This window comes from Megascapheus bottae, chromosome 26, assembly GCF_031878675.1.
Source record: "Megascapheus bottae isolate mThoBot1 chromosome 26, mThoBot2.hap1, whole genome shotgun sequence".
Lineage (NCBI taxonomy): Eukaryota > Metazoa > Chordata > Mammalia > Rodentia > Geomyidae > Megascapheus > Megascapheus bottae.
In genome coordinates this window covers 12,413,464-12,435,441 of record NC_143534.1, presented here as the reverse complement: position 1 = coordinate 12,435,441, position 21,978 = coordinate 12,413,464, and the positions used below count along the sequence as shown (strand labels likewise).

Genomic DNA, 21,978 nt, shown 5'->3' with positions numbered 1-21,978 from the left:
AAGTGAGACACCCCACTCCTGTCTTAACCAGTAATTAAGCATGGTGGTTTTGTATGGGTCTAGAATCCCAGCCACGCAGAAGACCCAACATGGGAGATTCTCAGTCTGAGTCTGGTCCTGGGCAAAAATGTGAGCCCTTATCTGAAAAATAACTGAAGTAAGATAGCTCTGGGAGCATGGCTTAGGTGGCAAGCAAGTGTAAGCCCCTAAGTTTAAGCCCTAGCGCTATCAATAAACCAAAAACAATAACCAAACAAACAATAACAAATAGAAACATTTATGATTCAAAATTTAATTTATTTTACTTTGGGGCAGTACTAGGATTTGACCTTGTGCTTACTAAACCAACCTTCTATCACCTGAGCCACACATCTAGCCCTTTTTGGTTTTATCTTATAATTTGTGTTTTGCCTGCTGCTGGCCTCAGGCCATGATTTTTCTTCCTCCAGCTCCTGTGCATATACCACTCTACAAGCCCTGAAAATTCCATTTCATTATGATGTGTACTAGTAACTTAGATTCACTTCTAAAAGAGTATAAGAAAAGAAAGAAAGAAAGGCTGGCGAGAGTCTGGGTCACAAGGATGAATATTATGAGCTTATCAATTGGGAACAAATATAACATGTCTGCTTCAGACATCGGTTTCTTGTTTTATTTAGCGTTCCCATTTGTGCTGTTAAATTGAAAGTCTGAGAGACATTCAGAGGTGATGTAGCTAAACAACAGAATAAACTTTAAAATATTTACTGACATTAAAAATGTGTTTGTGCATTTCTACTAAGAGCAGTCTGATACATGCTCCCACCCTCCACAAAGGTCAAAGCACAGGGCAGTAATATTGGAGTGACTATCATTTGAACAATGTGATAAGCGACAGGACTCTGGAGTTAGCAGTAATGAGGTATGACTCACTAGACAGGGGTAGGGGGGATGTTAGTTATCTGATTTCTTAATGTCATTTGCTGTGGATTATGATGTCTGTGAATGAGATGAGCTGAAACCCTAAACCTATTTAGAGCAAACTAGACGGAGCTTACTTCCGTCTTTTCCAAGCCTGGTAACTCTCACTGTTGATTAGACATCCCGTGGGGGACGATTCTAAAGACAAGGTTATCTGAAGGTTATTCTTTGTGAGTTGTATTGAAATTTTTTTGTGTGTGCGCTGAGCTTAGAGTGTGGGAATTGGATCAAGAAACCAAGGAGTGTTTAATTCACCAAAACCTTACAAAAGCAAACAGACTGAAGTGAAATTCCATATCAGCAGAAAGAAAGGAAAGGTTGTTTTTTTGTTTTTAGTAAATATATATCCAGTTGGTGCTTCGATCCCATCCTAATGACCAGATTGCTTCCCAAGCTGTCTTGGAGGAAATAAAGCAGATGGCCTTGCTCAGACCAAGTTAAGTGACAACACTAGGTGACTGGTAAACTATAAAAGATACACAATGAAAAAATAGTCAAGTGAACAAGAACTAAAGAAGCATTTATTTACTCTCCACCATTGAGCCCTCCCAACAGCCTCTCAATGCAGCCAGGTTGTGGTGACATTTACCTTTGGGTTTAAATTAGTTGTAAGCATGAATTTCTATTATAAGCATTGTTCGGCGATTTAGCATTGATGAAATGGGCCCGGGAACACAAAAGCAAAACATATTCAGTCAGTAACAAAATCTTTAAACATTGCTTAGATACAAATGAATCATTTAGAAACAAAAGACTGTTAATGATATGAGCTGCTTGATCTCTTTGGTTTAAGATGAGAAGAGACTGCTACCCTGGCTTTACCTTCTGCTCACTTGCTTGCCCCAAGCCAAATGGAATCCATATGTCCCCAGTAGCTATCTCATGCCAGATGAGGCATAAACTGCCGGGTATTGATTGCTCTTTGTAATCCACATAGCTACCCTGCTGCACAGAGGGAAACAAGAATTTACACGATGAAGTCCTTCTAGTCAGAGTGTTGGTGAGCATTTGAACTCAGTTGCACTGTCTCCCACACTCCTGCCTTTCTAAGTCGGCTTTCAGTGCCTCTGTGGCAGCTGATAAAAACACCTAGAATGGAAAGAAAGCCTAGGGTGAATTTCATGAAAGACCACTTTCCTTACCCACAGAGATAGCACTATTTCTCTCTGCCTTCATCATGTGGTAATGCCAGGTTTTGAACCAAAGCCTATCAATCTGGGCCCAGACCTATGCAGCACATTTAGTACCACACAGTCACTGTAGAAACACCACACATGACAACCACAGTGCTCTTCCTCTTTCCCCCACAATAGGAACAGTATTCCACATGAACTCTACTGCCTGCTGATGCAATCTGCAGGATAATCAACTACCTTAGGCTGGTAGTACATAAGGTAAATGATATTGACCTCCATGTATAATTATATTCTCAAAAGTATATATGATATATTTTTCTATCTTATTGTTTATATAAATAGCAAATGTGCAAATACAATTTATACAATTATGTTTATAATTGTGTATAATATAAATATGTACTTACAAAGAAGTAGATGAATATATGGATAGGTAATCACATAGGAATATAAGGATAAGAACTATGATAAAGAATCTGTAGCTTCAGATTATGACTTCCCCCTTAACACAGGACACAACGATGATGAAATAATGTGGACATTTATTTTTGTGGTATGGTGGTCATAGAATTCAGCTCACAAACTGGGGCTCTAAGGCACCATGAAGCAAATATCTTACCAAGATAATTTAGCCAAATCTTAGGACATGGGAAAATAATTCCTTCATCATTTAACAATGCTGCCACAAAAGTTGAAATACCAACAGTGCAAGGCCCAAACTAACACATCAACAGCAATAATAAAACAATTGCATTCCTTTATTTTATTTTTAGAAACTCTTGGACACTTGGTATCCAGTAAATCCCATTTCCTTTATATTGTAGATCATATTACTTTTGATCCTACTTTTTAAAAAATAGAATATTATAAAATTTTTCTGATGATTTTTCAATTGTCATTGTTGAATAAATGAACACATACTTCTTTTAAATAGTGTGGTGACACATTAGTGTGTTCTGAATTTTACAAATAAATGGATTTGCTGTTCCTTCTGAAATCTAATAGTCGGGGATTAAAATTTGTAAGGCAATAGATCCAATGTCATTTATTGTTTTATGCTTTTAGCTAAAGAAGCATTTTCCTACCACAAAGTTGCCTTCAAGCAGCATTTTAAATCTTTTCATGACATTTTTATTGATTCTGTTGAAATCTTTGCAATCAAATATGCCACAAAGGTCAACTAAATTAGTTTTAGAGATGAGCTGATTCACAAGAGCAAAAATTCATTTTGTTAACAATATATATATATACATATATGTGTACACATACATACAAGTGTATATAAGGAAATAGACTTAATTACAAGAATTTCACTCATAATCTGAGACTAGAAGGCAAAGATTCATCTAATTAGAATAATTTGCATTTCTGATAATTCCTTTATGGTTGATTAAATGGTATTCCATCTGCTTTCCATGCAGACAGCAAGCTTTTCTTTGAGGATATAAAGGTGAATTTGACAAGGTTCCTTTCCTTGATAAGTTTGCCCCAAGAAGCAAATTCAACAAATCAAATAAATTCAGCATGTCAAATACTTTTTAACAGAAAAGAATCAAGGAAGCTTTCTGAGAATGTGAATCCCTAAGTCCAGTAGAGCAGGAACAATTATAGGTATCACCTGCTAGCTTCAAACACAGTTTGTGCTTCCCAAAAGTCCTGACCTTGGAAAAATGGCCTTAGCTGTTCTATCTTGATTTTCTTTATCTATAATATAAGCACACTGAAGGTGATTACTTCAGAAAGTTGTGTTGATTAAATTTGAAAATGTCTGGCACTTAATTAGCATGCAAGAAATTCTAGGTATAAGTAGTAGTTTGATCTTTGAAAGGCTGAGAAGGGTTCATTGGGGAGTGAACATTCTTCATTCTATGAAGAAAACATATGCATATATATTAATATATTTACGGATGCAGCCCATTTCAGGGGATACAGACTCAATAAGAATTAGGAAGCTCCAGCCCTGTGTCTCTGTTGGCTGGCAGGCTGCTATGATGACTGCTCTCTCAAATTCCTGGAAACTAACTTTAAATGTGCTTCCGTCATTCTGCCTCCTTCAGCTTCTGTCTAAAGCCATAGATTTTGTTGGGAAACAGGAAAAATGCCAGTTACGTCCAACTAGCTCCCAACTACTTCAGCATTTGGTGTCCAAAGAAAGGTAGACAACAGGGATAACATCATAAAACCTCAGAAAACGTCAGCCACCAAAAAAAAGTCAGTTCTTGAAATAACTGCTTTAAAAAAATGCAGCGTAGGCCAATACAGCCTTCAAGATTCAGCTAGAGTCTAACTCCTTCTTTTATCAGATTGATCCTGGCTTGAGTGTCACTCGGAAGTTTAATCATTAGAGGGAAATCATTTAGGATTCAGTTACTGATTTTTAATTAAGTAGATCTGGCCCCAGAGCCTCGCTGCTTATTATAGTTTTCTATTTCCAACGGTTCTTTAGCCAATACATTTTCCTTCTTTAAAGACATAGCTGGTTTTGAGTGAATTCCAACTTAGGCACAAAGGTCAGAGTGACATTTGTTCCCAGGCACAGGGTATGTCATTAGGGTGTGGTTAGGGTAACTTTGACAATCTGACTGATGAAGTGGCCGCTGATGGATGAGTGTTGTCTGGACAGTGAGAAAATGCCTCATAATGAGAAAGATGATGGATGTGCTAGGAGAAACACAGCAAGGTCAAGATGTCCTCTGTCAGAGCGATTTCAAAACATCAGCAACTATACACAGGCGATTTACAAATGGGAATGTTCTTCACAGTTTCTTGGAAAACTGAAATAAAGTAATAGTAATGTGGCATTTTTTGGTAAGTGCCTTTCTTCTCCCCCGCCTCCTGGTCATGGGGTCCAAATTTAGGTGCTATCCCTGAGCTCTTTTGATCAAGGCTAATGTTCTACCACTTTGATCCACAGCTCCACTTCTAGTGGTTTTCTAGTGGTTAATTGGAAGTGAGAGTCACACAGACTTTCCTGCCTGGCCTGGCTTGAAACTCTGATCCTCAGATTTCAGCCTTTGAGTGGCTAGGATTACAGGTGTGAGCCACGGGTACCAGGTTGAAGCCTTTCTTTCTCCTGACTGTTGCTCTTTGTATTTCCCATGAGCACTAGGGTATGCACTCGTTCAGCTGGCGCTTGACCACTGGAGCTAAACCTCCATCTCACCTTTTGCTTCTTATTTCAGAGATGGAGTCTGTTGGACTTTTCTACCTGGGCTGGCATTCAGTGCAGAGTTTTTAAATCTTAGCTTCTTCAGTAGCTAGGGTAACAGACATGAGCCACAATTGCCCAGATAACTTGATTTATTATTACTAATTTTTTGTCTGTTGTGTGACTTGAACTCTGTGCCTGGGTATTGTCCCCGAGCTCTTCAGCTCAAGGCTATCACCCTATCCCTTAATCCACAGTGCCACAGTTGGTTTATTTTTTTTAATAGAATTGCATTTTTGAGCAAATGTATTATTGTGATAATATACACAAGCCTCTGATTTTATTGCTTCTCATAGCTGCAGTTGCACTGTGGCAATATTCTCTTGTTGTTGCTCTAGTTTTTTTTTTTGCAATGTTGGGGGTAGAACCCAGAGCCTTGCCCTTTGCCAAACTACACTGAGCCTTACAAACCCAGCTTCACAGTATTTACTTTTTATGAAAAAGAATTTTTAGTAACACATTATTTGTACAAAGGTGCTTACAATTTACACATAACATACTTTGATCAAATTTACCCCACTCCTTTTTCCTTAAAGTTTTTGATGCGTTTTGTTGTGATATGTGTATACGTATATATGTATTTCATTTCCTTTCACCTTCTCTTTTCCCCTTCCTTCTACTGGTCCCTTCCTCAAATAGTCCTTTTTTTTTAACCATCATATCATATTAATCCTTTAGGTCTAGATTTCCATATATGAGTAAAAATATGCAATATTTGTCTTTCTTACCTTTTATAAAATATTGGTCTCCAGTTCCATCCAACTTTTGTCCATAATTTTAATCTTATTTATGGCTAAGTAGTATTTCATTAATACATGTACCACATTTCTTTACTGAATCATCTGTTATTGTATACCTAGGCTGGTTCCATATCTTGACTGTACCCCTCCAGATACATGTTCTATGTTCAAGAATTGTTTAGCTAAATCTTGGGGTAATTCTGGTTTGGGTTTCTAAAGAAATTCCATACTGATTACCATCTGAGCTGCGCTATGCTGTACATTCTTTTCATCATATATATAAAAGTTTTTTCCTGTCTCCCCATAATACTTCTCATCGGCATCTGCTGCTATTTGTTTACTTAATAACATAGACCGACTATAGTGAGATGGAATCCCAGCTTTTAAAAAGAAATACCTTTATGGTTAAGGGTTTTAAAGACTTCTTCTTGTGTTTATTATCTATTGGTACTTCTTTGAGAATGGTCTGTCTAATTCATTTGCTTCTTTATTAGTTGAGTTATTGGTTCTTTTGAAACTTAGTGTTTGAGTTGTTTCATGTTTTATGGATATTAATCCTTTGATTACTAGCTTGCAAAGATTTTCTCCCATCCTGTGAGTTTCTCCTTTGATTGTAGAAAGCTTAATTTGATACAAACACAATTTTTAGCCATTGCTCTTATCTCCTGGGAAAGTGGAATCCTGCTTTAAAAGTAAATTTGTTTGGCCTAAATTATCCAATGTCTTCCTCTAGTAACTTCAGTGTTTCAGATCTTATAATCAGATCTTTGATCCACTTTTAATTGTTTTTTTTTACTACAGAATGAGATAGGAAACTAGTTCAAATCTCTTACACGAGGATAGACAGCTTCTCCAGCATCACAGATTACAGACTGTCTTTTCTCTAGTGTGTAGTTTGGGCTCTCTATGGCAGTAGCTGTGCAGACCTAAAATGTTCTTTTAACTTGTCTCTTCTTTTCTGATCCCCTGCCTATTCATGTAAGATCCTGTTGCCAGATAAATGTTTAATCAAAATAGATATGAAATTGCATTTTGATCTACCACTCTTCCAATCTGAAACCTTTAATGTATATCTCATTACCCAAGGAATAAGGTCTAAAGTCTTTAAATCTGATATCTATAGATAGATAGATAGATAGATAGATAGATAGATAGATAGATAGATAGCACTTGAGCCAGAGCTTGAATTCAAGGCCTCATACTCCCTTGGCTTTCTTGCTCATGTCATGTTTGGTACTTGAGGCACACAGCCCTGCTTTATCCTTGTTGGAGATAGCGTCTCTCAGACTTTCTGCTTCGGTTGACCTTGAACTGCAAGCCTTCATGTCTCAGCCTCCTGAGTGGCTAGGATTATAGGCATGAACCACTGACATTAAGCTCTGGCATCGCTTCGCTGAACAATAAAGCAACCTTTAACAAATGACTAGGCATAGCACTTCATTATTACTCTAAGTAATTGCTCTTGCCTGCCTGCCAATAAGCCTGAGTGGTTTCTTGAAGACACAGTCTACCACGGCTGAAAGTAGGTAGTCCAGTGTGCCATTGGAAGTCCAGTGTGCTCAGAGCTTGTAGACACAATCATTAGCAACCTTGGTGCGTAGCTGAGTAGTGCTTGGGAGTCCAAATGATTTCATCCTAGATACTAATTGTGGTTATGTTTGGGATCAGGCCTTTGAAGGCATGTCAACTCCAGGAAATGTATGACTGCAGAGGTAGCTTCCTCTCCCTCAGAAGCTACAGGCGGGCAGCCATGACTGATGGAAGAACACACCTGCCCTCAAAGTCGCTCTGCATTTTGGCCATGCCTTCGGTTTGTAATCAGGGTTGAGGAAGGCTGTCATTGGTTTTTTTGCCTGCTTAGACCCAAGTAGAACATCTGAACATCCCCCAATGCGGAAAGCAATCTTTTCATAAGTGCTGGACTGGAACGAGACCAAGAGTGCTCATCAAGGCAAGAGAATTGAACTTTGCAGTGCTCATGGCCTCTTGTTTGTGTAGAATGAAGGCACTTTCTGTTGTGTGTGTGTTTGTGTGTGTGTGTGTGCCCATGCGTGCACATGTGTGCGTGTACATGTGCGTACTGGTAATGGGGCTTGAACTCCGTACCGGCACTGAGCTTTTTTTCCATATATTTTTTATTGCAATTAAAGAAGGGCTACATTATATTCACCAGATAGAGGGTACATTACTTCACAAACATTGATACCCTTTCCCATGTCTTGGTCCCCATTTCCCTCCCCCACCCCCGCCCCTCATCTTGTTTTCCTCTCTTCCCTATCTGATTTCAAATAACCGAATATGCATATATCCAATATATCAGATAACAAAGGGAAATATTGTAACAATATGTACTGTAACATAGTACATTAAGGACAACAGTCACTCACTTTTGTTTCCATATCCTAGAGGTCCTTTCATTTAGCGCCATACTATATGGCCTTATATATCTAGGTTTTGCTCTATTGTAAATCTCTGCTAGGAGAGCCCAAGGTTTCTATTGATTATGACAAATGAGGGAAACCATTGAACCTATGTTCATTTGAGTCTGGCTTACTTCACTTCATATGATTTTTTCTAAGTCTTTCCATTTCCTTACAAATGGGGCAATGTTGTTTTTTCTGACAGCAGCATAGAATTCCATTGTGTATAAATACCACATCTTCTTGATCCACTCATCAACTGAGGGGCATCTGGGATGGTTCCATATCTTTGCTGTGGTAAATAGTGCTGCAATGAACATCGTTGTGCTGGTGGATTTAGTATGTCCTTGTTTCTGGATGATTGGGTAAATGCCAAGTAGTGGAATTGCTGGGTCATAGGGGAGCTCTATGTTTAGTCTTTTGAGGAACTGCCATACTGCTTTCCATAGTGGTTGAATAAGTTTGCAATTCCACCAACAGTTTAGTAGTGATCCCTCCTGGCCACATCCCCTCCAGCATCTATTGTTATTAGATCCTGGCCTTCTAACTGGAGTGAGGTGGAATCTTATCGTTGTTTAGATTTGCATTAGTTTTATGGCCAGAGATGTTGAGCATTTCTTCATTTGTCTATAGGCTATTCGTATTTCTTCTTCTTCAGAGAAGACTCTCTTTAAGTCTTTGGCCCATCTTTTATTTTTTATTTATTTATTTTTTTTGGCTCATCTTTTAATGGGATGGTTGTTACTTTGGAGATTAGTTTGGGAGTGATTCATTTTTTTTTTAGCTGTTGATGTATTTTAGATATGAGGCCTTTGTCCATTGTATGGTTAGTGAAGATCTCCCACTCTGTAGGCTTTCTAGTTAATTTGCTAGCTATGTCCTTTGCTATACAGAAGCTCTGCAGTTTAATGCAGTCCCACTTATCCAGCCTTTCTCTGATTTGTTGTTATTCTTTGTCCTTATTAAGAAAGTTTCGACCTGTGCCAAGGAGGCCTAGTGTATCTCCTATTTCTTCTTGTAAAGTTTTCAGTGTGTTGGCTTTTACCAGGAGGTCTTTGATACATTTGGAGTTAATTCCAGTGCAGGGTGACAAAGAAGGATCCAACTTTAGTTTTTTGCAGGTGCTTAACCAGTTCTGCCAGCACCACTTGTTGAAGAGGCTGTCTTTCTTCCATTCTAATTTTTGGCTCCCTTATCAAAGATTAGGTGGCCATTGGTCTGTGGGTTAATATCTGGGTTCTCAGTTCTATTCCATTGGTCTTCAGGCCTGTTCTTGTGCCAGTACCAAGCTGTTTTGGCCTGTAATAGCTCTGTAATAGAGTCTAAAGTTTGGTATTGAAATTCCTCCTGCGCTGTTCTTTCTGCTAAGAATTGTTTTTGCTACACGGGGTCTTTTATTATTCCATATAAATTTAGGATTGCTTCTTCTATTTCTTTAAAGAATGACATTGGGATGTTGATGGGTATTGCGTTGAATTTGTAGATAGCCCTTGGCAAGATTGTCATTTTCACGATTTTAATTCTTCCAATCCAGGAGCATGGGAGGTTTTTCCATTTCCTCAGTTCTGCTTTAATTTCCTTTTCAGGGTTTTAAAGTTTTCATCAAAAAGGTCCTTTACATTCTTAGTTAAGCTAATTCCTAGGTACTTTATTTTCTTTGAAGCTATTGCAAAAGGAGTTGCTTTCCTGATTGTTGCCTCTCATTGTTGGCATATAGGAAGGCGGTTGATTTTTGAGGGTTAATTTTATACCCTGCTATCTTGCCAAAGTTTTGAATCAGCTCAAGCAGCTTAGGAGTGGAGTCTATAGGGTTCTTTAAATACAGAATCATGTCATCTGCAAAGAGGGAAAGTTTCACATCTTTCCCTATTTGGATCCCCTTTATGCTTGCTTCTTGCCTTGTTGCTCTGGCTAGGAATTCTAATACTATGTTAAAGAGGAGTGGAGAGAGTGGGCATCCTTGTTTCATTCCTAATTTTACAGGAAATGGCTTTAGCTTTTCTCCATTAAGTATAATGTTAGCTGTGGATTTGTCATACACAGCCTTTATTATACTGAGGAATATTCTATGGATTCCTAGTTTCTCCAGAACTTTTAGCATAAAGGGGTGTTGGATCTTGTCAAATGCCTTTTCTGCATTTATTGAGACAATCATATGATTCTTGTCCTTGTTCCTGTTGATTATTGAATCATATTAATTGATTTGCATATGTTAAACCAGCTTTGCATTCCTATGATGAATCCTGTTTGATCATAGTGTATAATTTCTTTGATGAGTTGCTGAAGACGGTTGGCCAGTATTTTGTTGAGAAGTTTTGTATCAATATTCATCAAAGAATGGGTCTATAGTTCTCTTTCTTTGATGAATCTCTGTCTGGTTTGGGGATGAGAGTTATAGTGGCTTCGTAGAATTCTTTTGGCAAAGAGTCTCGTTTTTAATTTCGTTGAAGAGCTTGAGGAGTATTATGAGCTGTGCTTTGAAGACCTTATAGAATTCAGCTGTGAATCCATCTGGCCCTGGGCTTTTCTTGGATGGAAGGTGTCTTATTGGTATTTCTATTTCAGTGCTTGAAATAGGTCTGTTTAGTTGGATTAGGTCTTCTTGGTTCAGTGTTGGTATGTTAATATTGGCTACAAATTCATCCATTTCTTCTAGATTCTCAAATTTGTTGGCATAAAGGCTTGAAATGTATTCCCTCATGATGCTCTGGATCTTGGTAATTTCTGTTATGATATTACCATTCCCATCTGTGATTTTGTTTATTTGGGTGTGCTCCCTTCGGCACTGAGCTTTTATGTTTAAGCTAGCTCTCTAAGACTTGAGCCACAGCTCTACTTCTGGCTTTTTGGTGGTAATTAGGAGATAAGTCTCACAGGCTTTCCTGTCTGACCAATTTGAAACACAGACCTCAGATTTCAGACTTTTGAGTAGCCAGGATTACAGACTTGAGCCACTGCATCCAACTAAAATGCAAGCGTTGTGATCATGACCTAGAGCAGCAATTGAACCCTGTTTCCACTCTGATTATTTTTAGCTTAATCATTTCTTTCAAAATGATCAAGAAGGCTTTCTTCTTTTTATGCTCTTCCTCCATCACTTCTGAGCTACATGCTGTGGCAGTGGAGTGCCCAAAATCTAAATTCACTCTTCCGAGGATTTTGTTCCTCTTTTTTTCCTACGGTGGTCTAACTGCCTTCATAGTAGTCTCTACATCTTTATTCTATATTACGAAGTTCTCATTTGCAAGTAGACTAACTTTCTTTAACAAACTCCCCCTTCCTTTTGGAAAAGAAAAAAAAAAGTTTGGTTCAATATAATCTAGACAGTAGTGTTAAATACTCAGCCTCTCTAGCACACTATTTCAATAAAAAAATGTAAAGCAGTCAGATTTCTTAAGTTGCTGGATAAGCCTTCATAAATTCAGTTTTAAGTCTTGACATTATTCATAGAAGCAGAAGGTAAAAGCTTGTCTGCATTTTCCAACCAGTATTATTATGCAAAATACTTGATATGGAATGAAATTGGCTGTTTTAAGGTGGGGAAAAACTTGAATAAATCACCTGAGCTGTTCCCAAGAAACACTTAAACTTCACTATGATTTCTTGAGCTTGTAGACTATTGTGCAGTAATAAGGAGTGACATGAGCTCAGAAATTGTAGTAGAGAGAAAAGAAAGAAAAGAAACAGCCAAGACAACTGGGTGGGGAAAAAAATCCTGCCCAAGCCTATCAGAGCTCTGTAAACAGCCTTATTGTGATTTACAAATCATCCAGACAAAATTAAGGTCCTCCTGTTTCATCCTCATGGATATGGTTTGGTTTGGACAGGACCCATGCATGGATGTGGTGGGTATCTGAGTGGTTCCCAGGGAAGCTTTGCAACTCCTGATTCTGATTCCAATGGAAGATACGACAAGGGACTGAACTGCATATGGGTCATCACTGCACCTGACAACAAGAGAATCAACCTCACCTTCACCACCTTTGATCTGGAGGATGCAACGATTAGGGGCAGATGTTATGATAGAGTAAAGGTAAGACTGTATGGTAAGATCTGCCAATCCCAGACTATGATATAGCCTATTCTAATTTATGACCCGTGGGAAATCTTTCTGCTTTTAACCTTCAGGGATGAAGCAAATAGGATACAGATGCTGTGTCCTCATATCAGGTTAACCTTTAAGAAGGATGAGTTTAAAAAAAAAATACCTGTATATCAGGTACCAATAGCTCACACCTGTAATCCTGGCTGCTTGGCAGATTAAGATCAGGAGAATTGAAGTTCATTCCGTGGAGATCTGAAGTCTGATTGGGAAATTAAAGGGTGACACATGCAAATCCACCAGGAGAGCAGACATTTACATGCTAACACATGCATTAGATACAGGCTTGGAGCACTGTGCACATTGTACAAGGAGATGGACTGGGTGGGTAGCTCCAAGCTAGAATACCTGCCTAGTATGTGCAGGGCACTGAGTTTAAGCCTCATCACTGTAAAAAGTAAGAAAAAGGTTAGAGAAGAAGAGAGGAGAGGGCCTGCCTACTGTTTCATCTTGGATTGAAGTAACTGAAAGTGTCTTTACTAAAGTATACACTGCCATCTAGTGCCATGTTTATTTTACTTTTTTAAAATTTGGAAATGACATTCAAGCTAACATCCATGATTGTGGCTATTCTCAAGTCTCTTACTTGCTATAATTCTGTTAGACAATAGATATACACGATGTACACACATAGACCCCATTTCAGTGAATTATAAGATGATGAAACTTCTTACAATAGAAAAGCAACCCTGTGTTCTAGTGAAGTGTTTAAAAGAAACCTAGTCTCCTGTGTTTCCTCCAAAGTTTAGAAGACAATGAGAGCTGTGAGTGTTCTGAGTAATGGAGAGACCACGGTGAATTATTAAAAGTCTGACCACCTGTCAGACTTACATGCCCCTTGAGACAATCAATAAGATATGTTGGCTTATACTAAAAGAAAAGAAGATAATAATGAGAGAAGACAACCCAACAGACTAAAGAGGGACAAGAGCAGAATCGGGAATCTTCCAAGAGATAGAGAGACACGCGGATAAGAGTCCAGTAGAGACAAAGCTGGAAATGGACATGATTACTCAAGATATATTGGGGTTTTTTGAACCACAAATTATTTCTCTGGAGAGAAAAATATGTCAAACCCAATAGCAGGTTTTCCTGAAAAGCTCTATACTAGTAATCCTATGGTGTTTCAAAATTAAGACTTGCTGTGTGGTCACACATGGTGGCACATGCCTGTGGTCCTGGCACTGGGGAGTTGGGTCATAAGTTCCAGGCCAGCCTAGGCTACAGAGTAAGATAAACAAATGAAACAGAAAAAACCCAGATGTATAAGATCCCTAATCATAACTACAGTGACTTCCTAGCCAATGTACAACTCTGTGAATACCCAAAACTCACAAACCTCTTCTTTTCAGATATTTGACGGGGAGAATGAACACACAGATTTGGCTGGGACCTTCTGTGGTTCTACTGCGCCTGCTCCTTTTATCTCTTCTGGTAAATTCCTTACGGTTCAATTCATCAGCGACCAGTCTTTGGAGAAAATTGGATTTAATGTGACATACACCTTTGTGGACAGTGAGTATATTGAGAGACTTTAAAAAATATATTAGCAGGGGCCAGGAGTTTAGCCTAGTGGTAGAGTGCTTGCCTAGCATGCATGAAGACCTGGGTTTGATTCCTCAGTACCACATACATAGAAGAAAGAAAAAAGCTGGAAGTGGTGCTGAGGCTCAAGTGGTAGAGCTCTAGGCTTCTGAAAGTCCAAGGACAATGTCCAGACCCTGAGCTCAAGCCCAGGACTGGCAAAAATAAATAAATAAATAAATATATTAGCCAATACATGCATGTTTATTCACAGAAAGTGACATACTATTTCTAGACTCCACATCAGTTATGGAACATAATGCCATTTAATATCCTACTTGGCTACTTAGGCACCTGTTATCCCACTTAATCTGTAATAAAATTTAGGCATGGTTTTTAGTCAGAGATGTATTTCCCAAGTCTTTAACAGAATAATGTTAAGTATATCTGAAACCCTCAACAGAATGGTGTAAGTATATCCCAAAGCCTTCATAGAGTAAAATGCTGGAGAGGCATATTTCCTGTGGAGCAGCGCGGGGAAGGAATGGAGAATTTTAAGGATTGCATCTATAAATGACAAATTCTTTCTCCCCTTCCCAGTGCCTTGCGGCGGAACATATAATGCAACGTGGATTCCACAGAGTCTTTCGTCCCCCCAGTTGTCCAGCCCCAGTCTCCCCCTCTCCACGTGCACCTGGGTCATCCAGGCACCTCCGGAGCAGCTGGTGAAGATCACCGTGGCGGATTTGAAGCTGCATTCTCAGGACTGCGCGCAGAACTACTTTGAGCTCCGGGCTTTGCCTCAGGTAAGCATGCAGGCCCGTCCAGCAGCCTGGACACCAGCATTCTCCACACACAGCAAGTGCTGAAGGCTCTCCAGCTCAGGTGCATTGAGAGACTCGAACCTGCAGGACAAGAGTTCTCCAGCTTCCCCTGTGTCTGAGAACATCTGGGTGTCACATTGGAAATGCACATCCCTGGGCTCCACACACTGAGACGGAGACCCCCACACAGCCCACACCTGTAGCCAGCTGTTCTGTGCAGAGGCTGAATCCAAGGGGGTCGGGTGGGAAGCCAGAAAATCAGACAAAATGATGGGGAGGGAGGGCTGAGTCTGATTTGCCCACTGGTCTGGTCACTCGGGACACAGCTGAGGGGTGTGATATGAACAGAGGCTCATAGGGTCCTTGCCGAATGGGTAAGGGGGCTGGAGTAATGAGGGGATGCCATTACTGGGGAAATGTCCTTTGATTTAATTAACTAGTTAATCAATTAACTACTCCACAGATCTCAACCTACTGAGTAGCTAGGATTACAGGTGCCCAGCTTACTCCATAATTGTTATGTGGCTTATTTTGAGGTATGAGCATTCTCTTTGGAAACTCAGTCTCACACACTTTGGCTCCATTGGGCTTTCATTTCAGAATAATGGGAATTCCAGAATGCGGTACTGCAGCACAAATGCCTCTGCTGTGCCAGCGTTTTATTCTTCCACGAGCACAGCGATTGTCCTTTTCAAATCTGAGGTACTGGACAGAGACTCGGAAGTGAGGTTCATCTACCAGGTGGCGGGTGAGTACGGAAGCGTCAGCATTATTCCAGTTATTGCTACAATGATTCCTCTGAGTAGACTTGTTAAGAGCCAGACCAACTCCATAAATTGACACACATTTGTAATCCCAGATACTTAGGAAGCAGAGGCAGGGGAAGGAAGGAAGGAGGGAGGGAGGGAAGGAAGGAAGGGAAAGAGGGAGGGAGGGGGGAGGGAGTGAAGAAGAAGTGGAGGGAATGATGGAAGAAGAGACACTGATGAGGATGCATTGTATTCATAATCTGACTTAGGAAATTGAAACCTCTTTATACAACTAATTGATAATAAAAAGAAAGAAATGAGATTCAAAGGAAAGGAAAATATTTTCATTTCCCACACAGAGACACAGAAATAATTTTTTTAAAAAATACTTTGAAAAAAGTTAATGCACATAGAGATGGTGTCATAAGTTTCAAAATATTCTAATATTAAAATCCAGGAGAGAGAATTTGTTAGACTTTATGGAAGATACCAAACCCCATAGCTAATAAATCCAATAAGTATTAAATGAGTACACAAAAAACAACTCCACTTTTACATATTGTAATGAAGTGGAAGATGAAAGACAAAAAATGTTTCCCTTATTAAAACAACAACAACAAAGCAAAATGAAATGGAGTGGCAGGATGCATGGGAATAGCTCAAGTTGTAAGAACATTTGCCTAAATAAGAAGGCGAGTTCAAATCCTAGTACTGGCAAAAAAAAATGACTCCTATACCCACATCAATATTCTTCAGAAGAAGGGCCCAGTTTAGCAAATTACTAATGTTGATTTCCAGAAGAAAACAGAACATAAATGTAATGCAGTTAAGTTGAAAACATACCAATTATTTAATAATTGATCTACTTGACAATGTACAAGGGCTCATCATTTATGTTTTTTTGTAAAAACTTTTTGGAAATGTTGAGTCTCATATAATTTTACCCATTTCACGCTGATAACTCAGTAATATGTAGAATATTCACAGAGCTAAGAATTACTCTACCTTGGGAAATGGTTTTGTAAAATGAAGAGAGTAGGGGAGAATGCAGTCAAGAATGAAATGTATATCCTACAACATGAGGAGTGAGGGAAGGGGTGGGTAGAGAGGGATGGGGGAATGTTGAAAGGACTGACATATGGCATTCATAAACTTCTTTGTTAAATGGAAACTCCTTTGTAAATTTAACGATAACTTTTTTTAAAGGAACAAAAACCTCGAAAATGTTATTTGGTTTTGTAGCTGCAAGCTAGTTTCCAGCAAAAACTTGGATTAATGTTGATATTGAACTTGATTATAACTAAAACTGCTTTTGATTCAGGCAAAATTATTTTGACTTTTGCTTTAAATGTAAAAGAACAAGAATTTGCTGGTTCAATCAGAAGAAATTATTCACTAAATGATTTTTAAGAAAAATCCTCATGCAGAACTGTTACGTTGAAATCAGGGTCTTTGTGTCCAAAAACAACAACAACCAAAAAAGGTCTACATGCTGTTAGCTACTGATACCTAAATATGGTCAGAAAAGCCCAAAGGTATCTAGAATGTTCTTGGGAAGAAATGCTGTTTCTTGCTTCCCCCTGGGGTAGGGTGTGTGTGTGTGTGTTCTGTGCTAACAAGCTGTGGGCTGGGTTTGCACAGTGTGCGGTCTTCTCTACGGCCCATGTCTCCCTCCTCTCAATGGTAGACTGAGAGGCTGCACAGTCTGGTCAAGTTGAGTGGATGTTTGAAATGATTCCTCTCACACTGGAGCAGCATTCAATCAGTGGATACACACATCAACTTTCTTTTTTGTTCCCCGGGTCTAAGACTGCAGCAGAGATTATAACCAGGCATTTGGCACGCTGAGGAGCCCTGGGTGGCCAGGTCATTATCCTGGTAACTTGGACTGCACTGTCACTCTCACCGCCCCAGGGGACCACAACATCTCACTGTTCTTCCACACCTTCGCGCTGGAAGACTCGAATGAGTGCACACAGGATTTCTTGGAGGTAATGAGAATTTGCAGATCATTGAAATGATGTGCAAATCATTGACTTGAGAAGCAATGGTGGGTTACTTAGAATTTTCTTTTCTTCATCTACAGCAGGTTTCTCTTCTGCTAGATTTTTGTTTGCTGAGATTTTTTTGGGGGGGTGTTGTTTGTTTTAGCTACTTTTTATTGGGAGTTATAAACAATTTTCCCCTACAAAAGGCCTCCTCTGCTTCTTAACACGAATCGCTGTAGCTTCTTCCTTGCCTCTTACCCCATTCCCAGCTGACTTGGCCCCTTCTCACCCAGAGATGCCTCTGTCTCTCTGCCTTTCTCTTTCTTTCTCTGTCTCTGTCAGTTTCTCTCCCCCCACCTTTGTGTGTGTGTTAACCTGTTCCTCCTTGGAGGAGATGTGTGGGTACGGAAAACTGTGAGAACCATCAGAGGAAATTATTGTCTCCCTCCTCCTTCTGTCCCTCAGGGACATAGAGCCAGAGTGGAGATTACAGTGGGGGCAGGGGAGGCTGTCCGGCAGCTTTCACTGGCTCTCCCTTCTGGCCAGGGACATTTTATTTAAATATTTAGCAGAATGATAGTCAAGTAGTTGGTGCTAAGATCCTACTGTCTTTTCTTTGGAGGAAACTTTTAAATACTACAAGATGAATTTCAGAAATGTAGGGGAGGCAACACTGATCAGTACACACTGGTGTGTGCGTGTGTGTGTGTGTATGTTGCTTAGTGGCTATGAAAACACAACACACAAAGTATAATGAAGTTCAGAACAAGAGGGTTTTTTTGTGTGAAAATCTTGCAATAAATCTATAAAAATTTTCACTACTGTCTCATACCTGTAATCCTAGCTATTAAAGAGGCTGAGATCTGAAAATTGTGGTTCAAAGCCATCCTGGGAAGGAAAATCTGTGAGATTTTCCTACTCAGAAAACATGAGAAGTGGTCCTGTGGCTGGAAGTGGTAGAGCCTTGAGCACAAAGAGGCCCAGGGACAGTGCCCACACCCTGAGTTAAAGCCCCAGAACAGGCCAATAAAAAAGAAAAAAGAATGGGAAAAAGAAAAACCACAATATTCTTCAAGTTAACCATGGCTGAATCTTAATGCCCAGCCATGGTTAACCTGAAGAATGTATAATGCAAGCATACTAATTAAGGACTCACTGTTTGCAGGTAAGAGATGGAGGTGACAACAATTCGCCATTACTTGGCAAGTATTGTGGAACCTTACTGCCAAACCCTGTCTTCTCTCAACGGAATAAACTGTACCTACGGTTTAAGAGCAACAGCAACATTTCTAACCGTGGCTATGAAATCCTCTGGACTTCCTCCTCCTCTGGTGAGACACCCACACTCCCTTAGCAAAAGTGATGGTGGTATGAGAGACAGGTGGCTCAGACCTGGAATCCTAACTTCTCAGGAAACGGTGAAGATTGGAGTTCAAAGCTAGCCTAGGCAGGAAAGTTTGTGACTTTTATCTTCAATTAACTACCAAAAGCTGGATGTTATGCTGTGGCTCAAGTAGTAAAGCACAAAACCTCCAAGACAGTGCCCAAGTCCTGAGCAAAAACCCCAAGGCCAACAAGAAAGAAAGGCAGGCAGGCAAGCAAGCACACATACCATGATGGGGTTATTGTTTTAACTTTTAACTGTAGATTGATGACTTTCTGATACAATGGATATTTGCACAAGGAATGCATTCATCGCATATTATCTATCTATATCTATATATGAATGAATTGGTAAGCTCTAAAACTTTAGAATTCCTATATAAATTCTATTTGTCATTTGATCTGGTCAACTACTATGGTTGACAACTCCTGAGTCTCTTCTTGTCCTTTCTGGGCAGTCCTTGGAGTCGCATTCTAGGGAAGTAAACACCTTTCTCTCAAGAGTTAACTTTTATGAAAATGTCCCCAAACATCTGAAAAACCTGCAAAACAAAGTTGGTAGATGAGAGTATACTCTTTCCTCTGGAGACATCACCTCCCACCTGTGTTGTTTTTCTGTCCCCCACATCAGCAGAGGACAGTTGTGGGGGCAGCCAGGGTAGGTCAGGGACAGGAGTCTGTGGGGGCCATAGGCAGAAAGGCGGGCCATAGGCAGGAAGGCAGCCCAGAGAAGGAACATTCCTTGCAAAGTCTCAGCCACTAGGGACAAGAAAACTATTCTCATTGCTTTCCACGTGTGCGTGAAAGGTAGTTTGTCCATCCACTTATATGCATTCCAGGGTTCCTAATCAAGCTTTTGGCTCTTGTTTCCTGGCAGGCTGTGGGGGTACCCTTTATGAAGATTCTGGCTTGTTCACCAGCCCTGGGTTTCCCAACACATACCCCAACAACAGTCACTGCGAATGGACCATCGTTGCTCCTTCTGGAAGGCCCATCACTGTCAACTTTGACTCCATCAGCATTGATGACCCAGGAAACTGTGTCCACAACTACCTCATCCTCTACAATGGGCCAAATGTCAACTCCCCACCCTTTGGGCCGTACTGTGGAGCAGTGAGTGCAACCTTTTTCAATACCCACTCGTTACTTTTAGACAACGAAATCAACTTCCCGTGGGAGTTTTAAAAGCAGATACTTGCAATGTACAAAGAAATGCAAAGCCTTCAGCAAATCTAGTTTCTCACTTCTCTGTTGGGAGTATGCGTGCCACCTGGTGGCTAACATGTGACATTACTATGACTTCCTTAAAGATCCATCACCTATGGAGTTATTTAGCATTATGAACTTCCAGTTCCACTAAAAAGTAGAGCTACTGGTCAGAATGTCTAAGGGCAGGAAAATGTATTTTAAAAAACCCTCTGTGTGATCTTACCTCGTCTCCCACAATGGAATACTTACAATCACTCGTAGACACATAGAATAGAACTGTGAAAAGTTGGACACCCAGCTTCATTTTGAAAGCAGTAGTTTCTGAAAGCTCTTTGAAGAAATGGTGACTGACAGAGTTGGATTGATTTTGAAAAGTTCTCATAGGTCCTTAAACATCAAGTAAGCCTCGGACACAGATGCTGGATTGTGGGTACACTCTTCCCACCTCTCATTCTGTAAAGCCGTCACGTTCTTGGAGGGCTGTCAGGTGAACAGAGCTAGCCAGGAGTCCGTGAGTTCTGCTCACTCAGGCCTTCTGACCAATGTGGTCACAGAATTATGGAAAGGGATGTGTTTACCAGCAGTGTCACAAAGTAAATAATAATAATAATAATAACAACAACAATAATAATAAAACTGGGCACTGGTAGCTCACACCTGTAATCCTAGGTACTCAGGAGACTGAGATCTAGGGATCACAGTTCAGAGTCAGCCTGGGTAGGGAAGTCTGTGAGACTCTGATCTCCACTTAACCACTAGAAAACCGGAAGCGGTGCTGTGGCTTAACATGGTAGAGCACTAGCCTAGAGGAAAAGAGCTCAGGGACAGCACCCAGGCCCTAAGTTCAATCCCCCAACTGACCCCCTTACCCCCCAAAAAGGATGATGAACTGGATATTTTCATGATTCCAAAGAGGGACCACATAGCCATGTCTTGTCAAGCCCCCGCAGGGCTACTTCTAGAAATATATTCAGCTTCACTGTACTGCTACAAAGATTCTTTATGCAGTATGTATTTTTTAAAATAAGGCTGCCATTTTTAGTAAAACATGTGTAAAATTTGGGGCAATGTGACTTACACCTTTTTCCCATCTGTTTTAGGACACTAGCATAGCTCCCTTCGTGGCTTCCTCAAGTCGTGTCTTCATAAAGTTCCACGCAGAGTCTGTCATGCATCCATCCTCATTCCGACTCAGATGGCACAGCTGAGAGGGAGAGGCCTGGGTTCTCACCTTGCCTGGACTGTACCTCAGAGCCTCCGGGCATCATCCTGGACAGAACTCTACCACCCTGGGCTTGGAGCCCTTCCAGAGCAGAGCCAGGCACCCGGCAGGGCAGCGCGGCCAGTGCTCACACATGGATAACTTGGAATGTGAATTGTTTAGTCTTGGTTGTGTAGATGTTACTTCCTTCCTAGGTTTTCTACTGAAAAACAAAAAAAGTATTCTTAAATGGTCGGAATTGTACATGTAATGTAATTTTTTTTTAAAAAAAGTTAATGATGCCATAGATGTCTTATTTTCACCATGGATGTCAAGATCGGGGAAATAAACGTCGTTGGATTATGAACGTTGTATGTAGGTGGCATTCACTCACTGTCATGCGCACAGAATTCTTCCTGGTCGTGAGACGCTTTCATAGTGGAGTGCACGGTGTCCAGTTACCCACTCACGGCACTCATCATGAACCCCTATAAGTCAAGAGCATGCCTCTTCTCTCTTTGTGGGGGCCTTTCC

At 40.2% G+C, this 21,978-nt stretch overlaps 1 protein-coding gene across 1 annotated transcript in view; it reads left to right on the top strand.

Moving 5' to 3' along the window:
- Positions 1 to 21,730, top strand: part of Cubn (cubilin) — a 199,807-nt gene extending 178,077 nt beyond the window's left edge. The window contains exons 62-69 of the mRNA XM_090318958.1: positions 12,292 to 12,497; positions 13,919 to 14,081; positions 14,691 to 14,896; positions 15,515 to 15,662; positions 17,473 to 17,654; positions 18,817 to 18,982; positions 19,912 to 20,147; positions 21,344 to 21,730. Coding sequence (XP_090175084.1) covers positions 12,292 to 12,497; positions 13,919 to 14,081; positions 14,691 to 14,896; positions 15,515 to 15,662; positions 17,473 to 17,654; positions 18,817 to 18,982; positions 19,912 to 20,147; positions 21,344 to 21,451 — 1,415 coding nt within the window. The 3' untranslated portion in view covers positions 21,452 to 21,730. The remainder of the gene's footprint in view (positions 1 to 12,291; positions 12,498 to 13,918; positions 14,082 to 14,690; positions 14,897 to 15,514; positions 15,663 to 17,472; positions 17,655 to 18,816; positions 18,983 to 19,911; positions 20,148 to 21,343) is intronic.
- Positions 21,731 to 21,978: the final 248 nt, after the last annotated feature.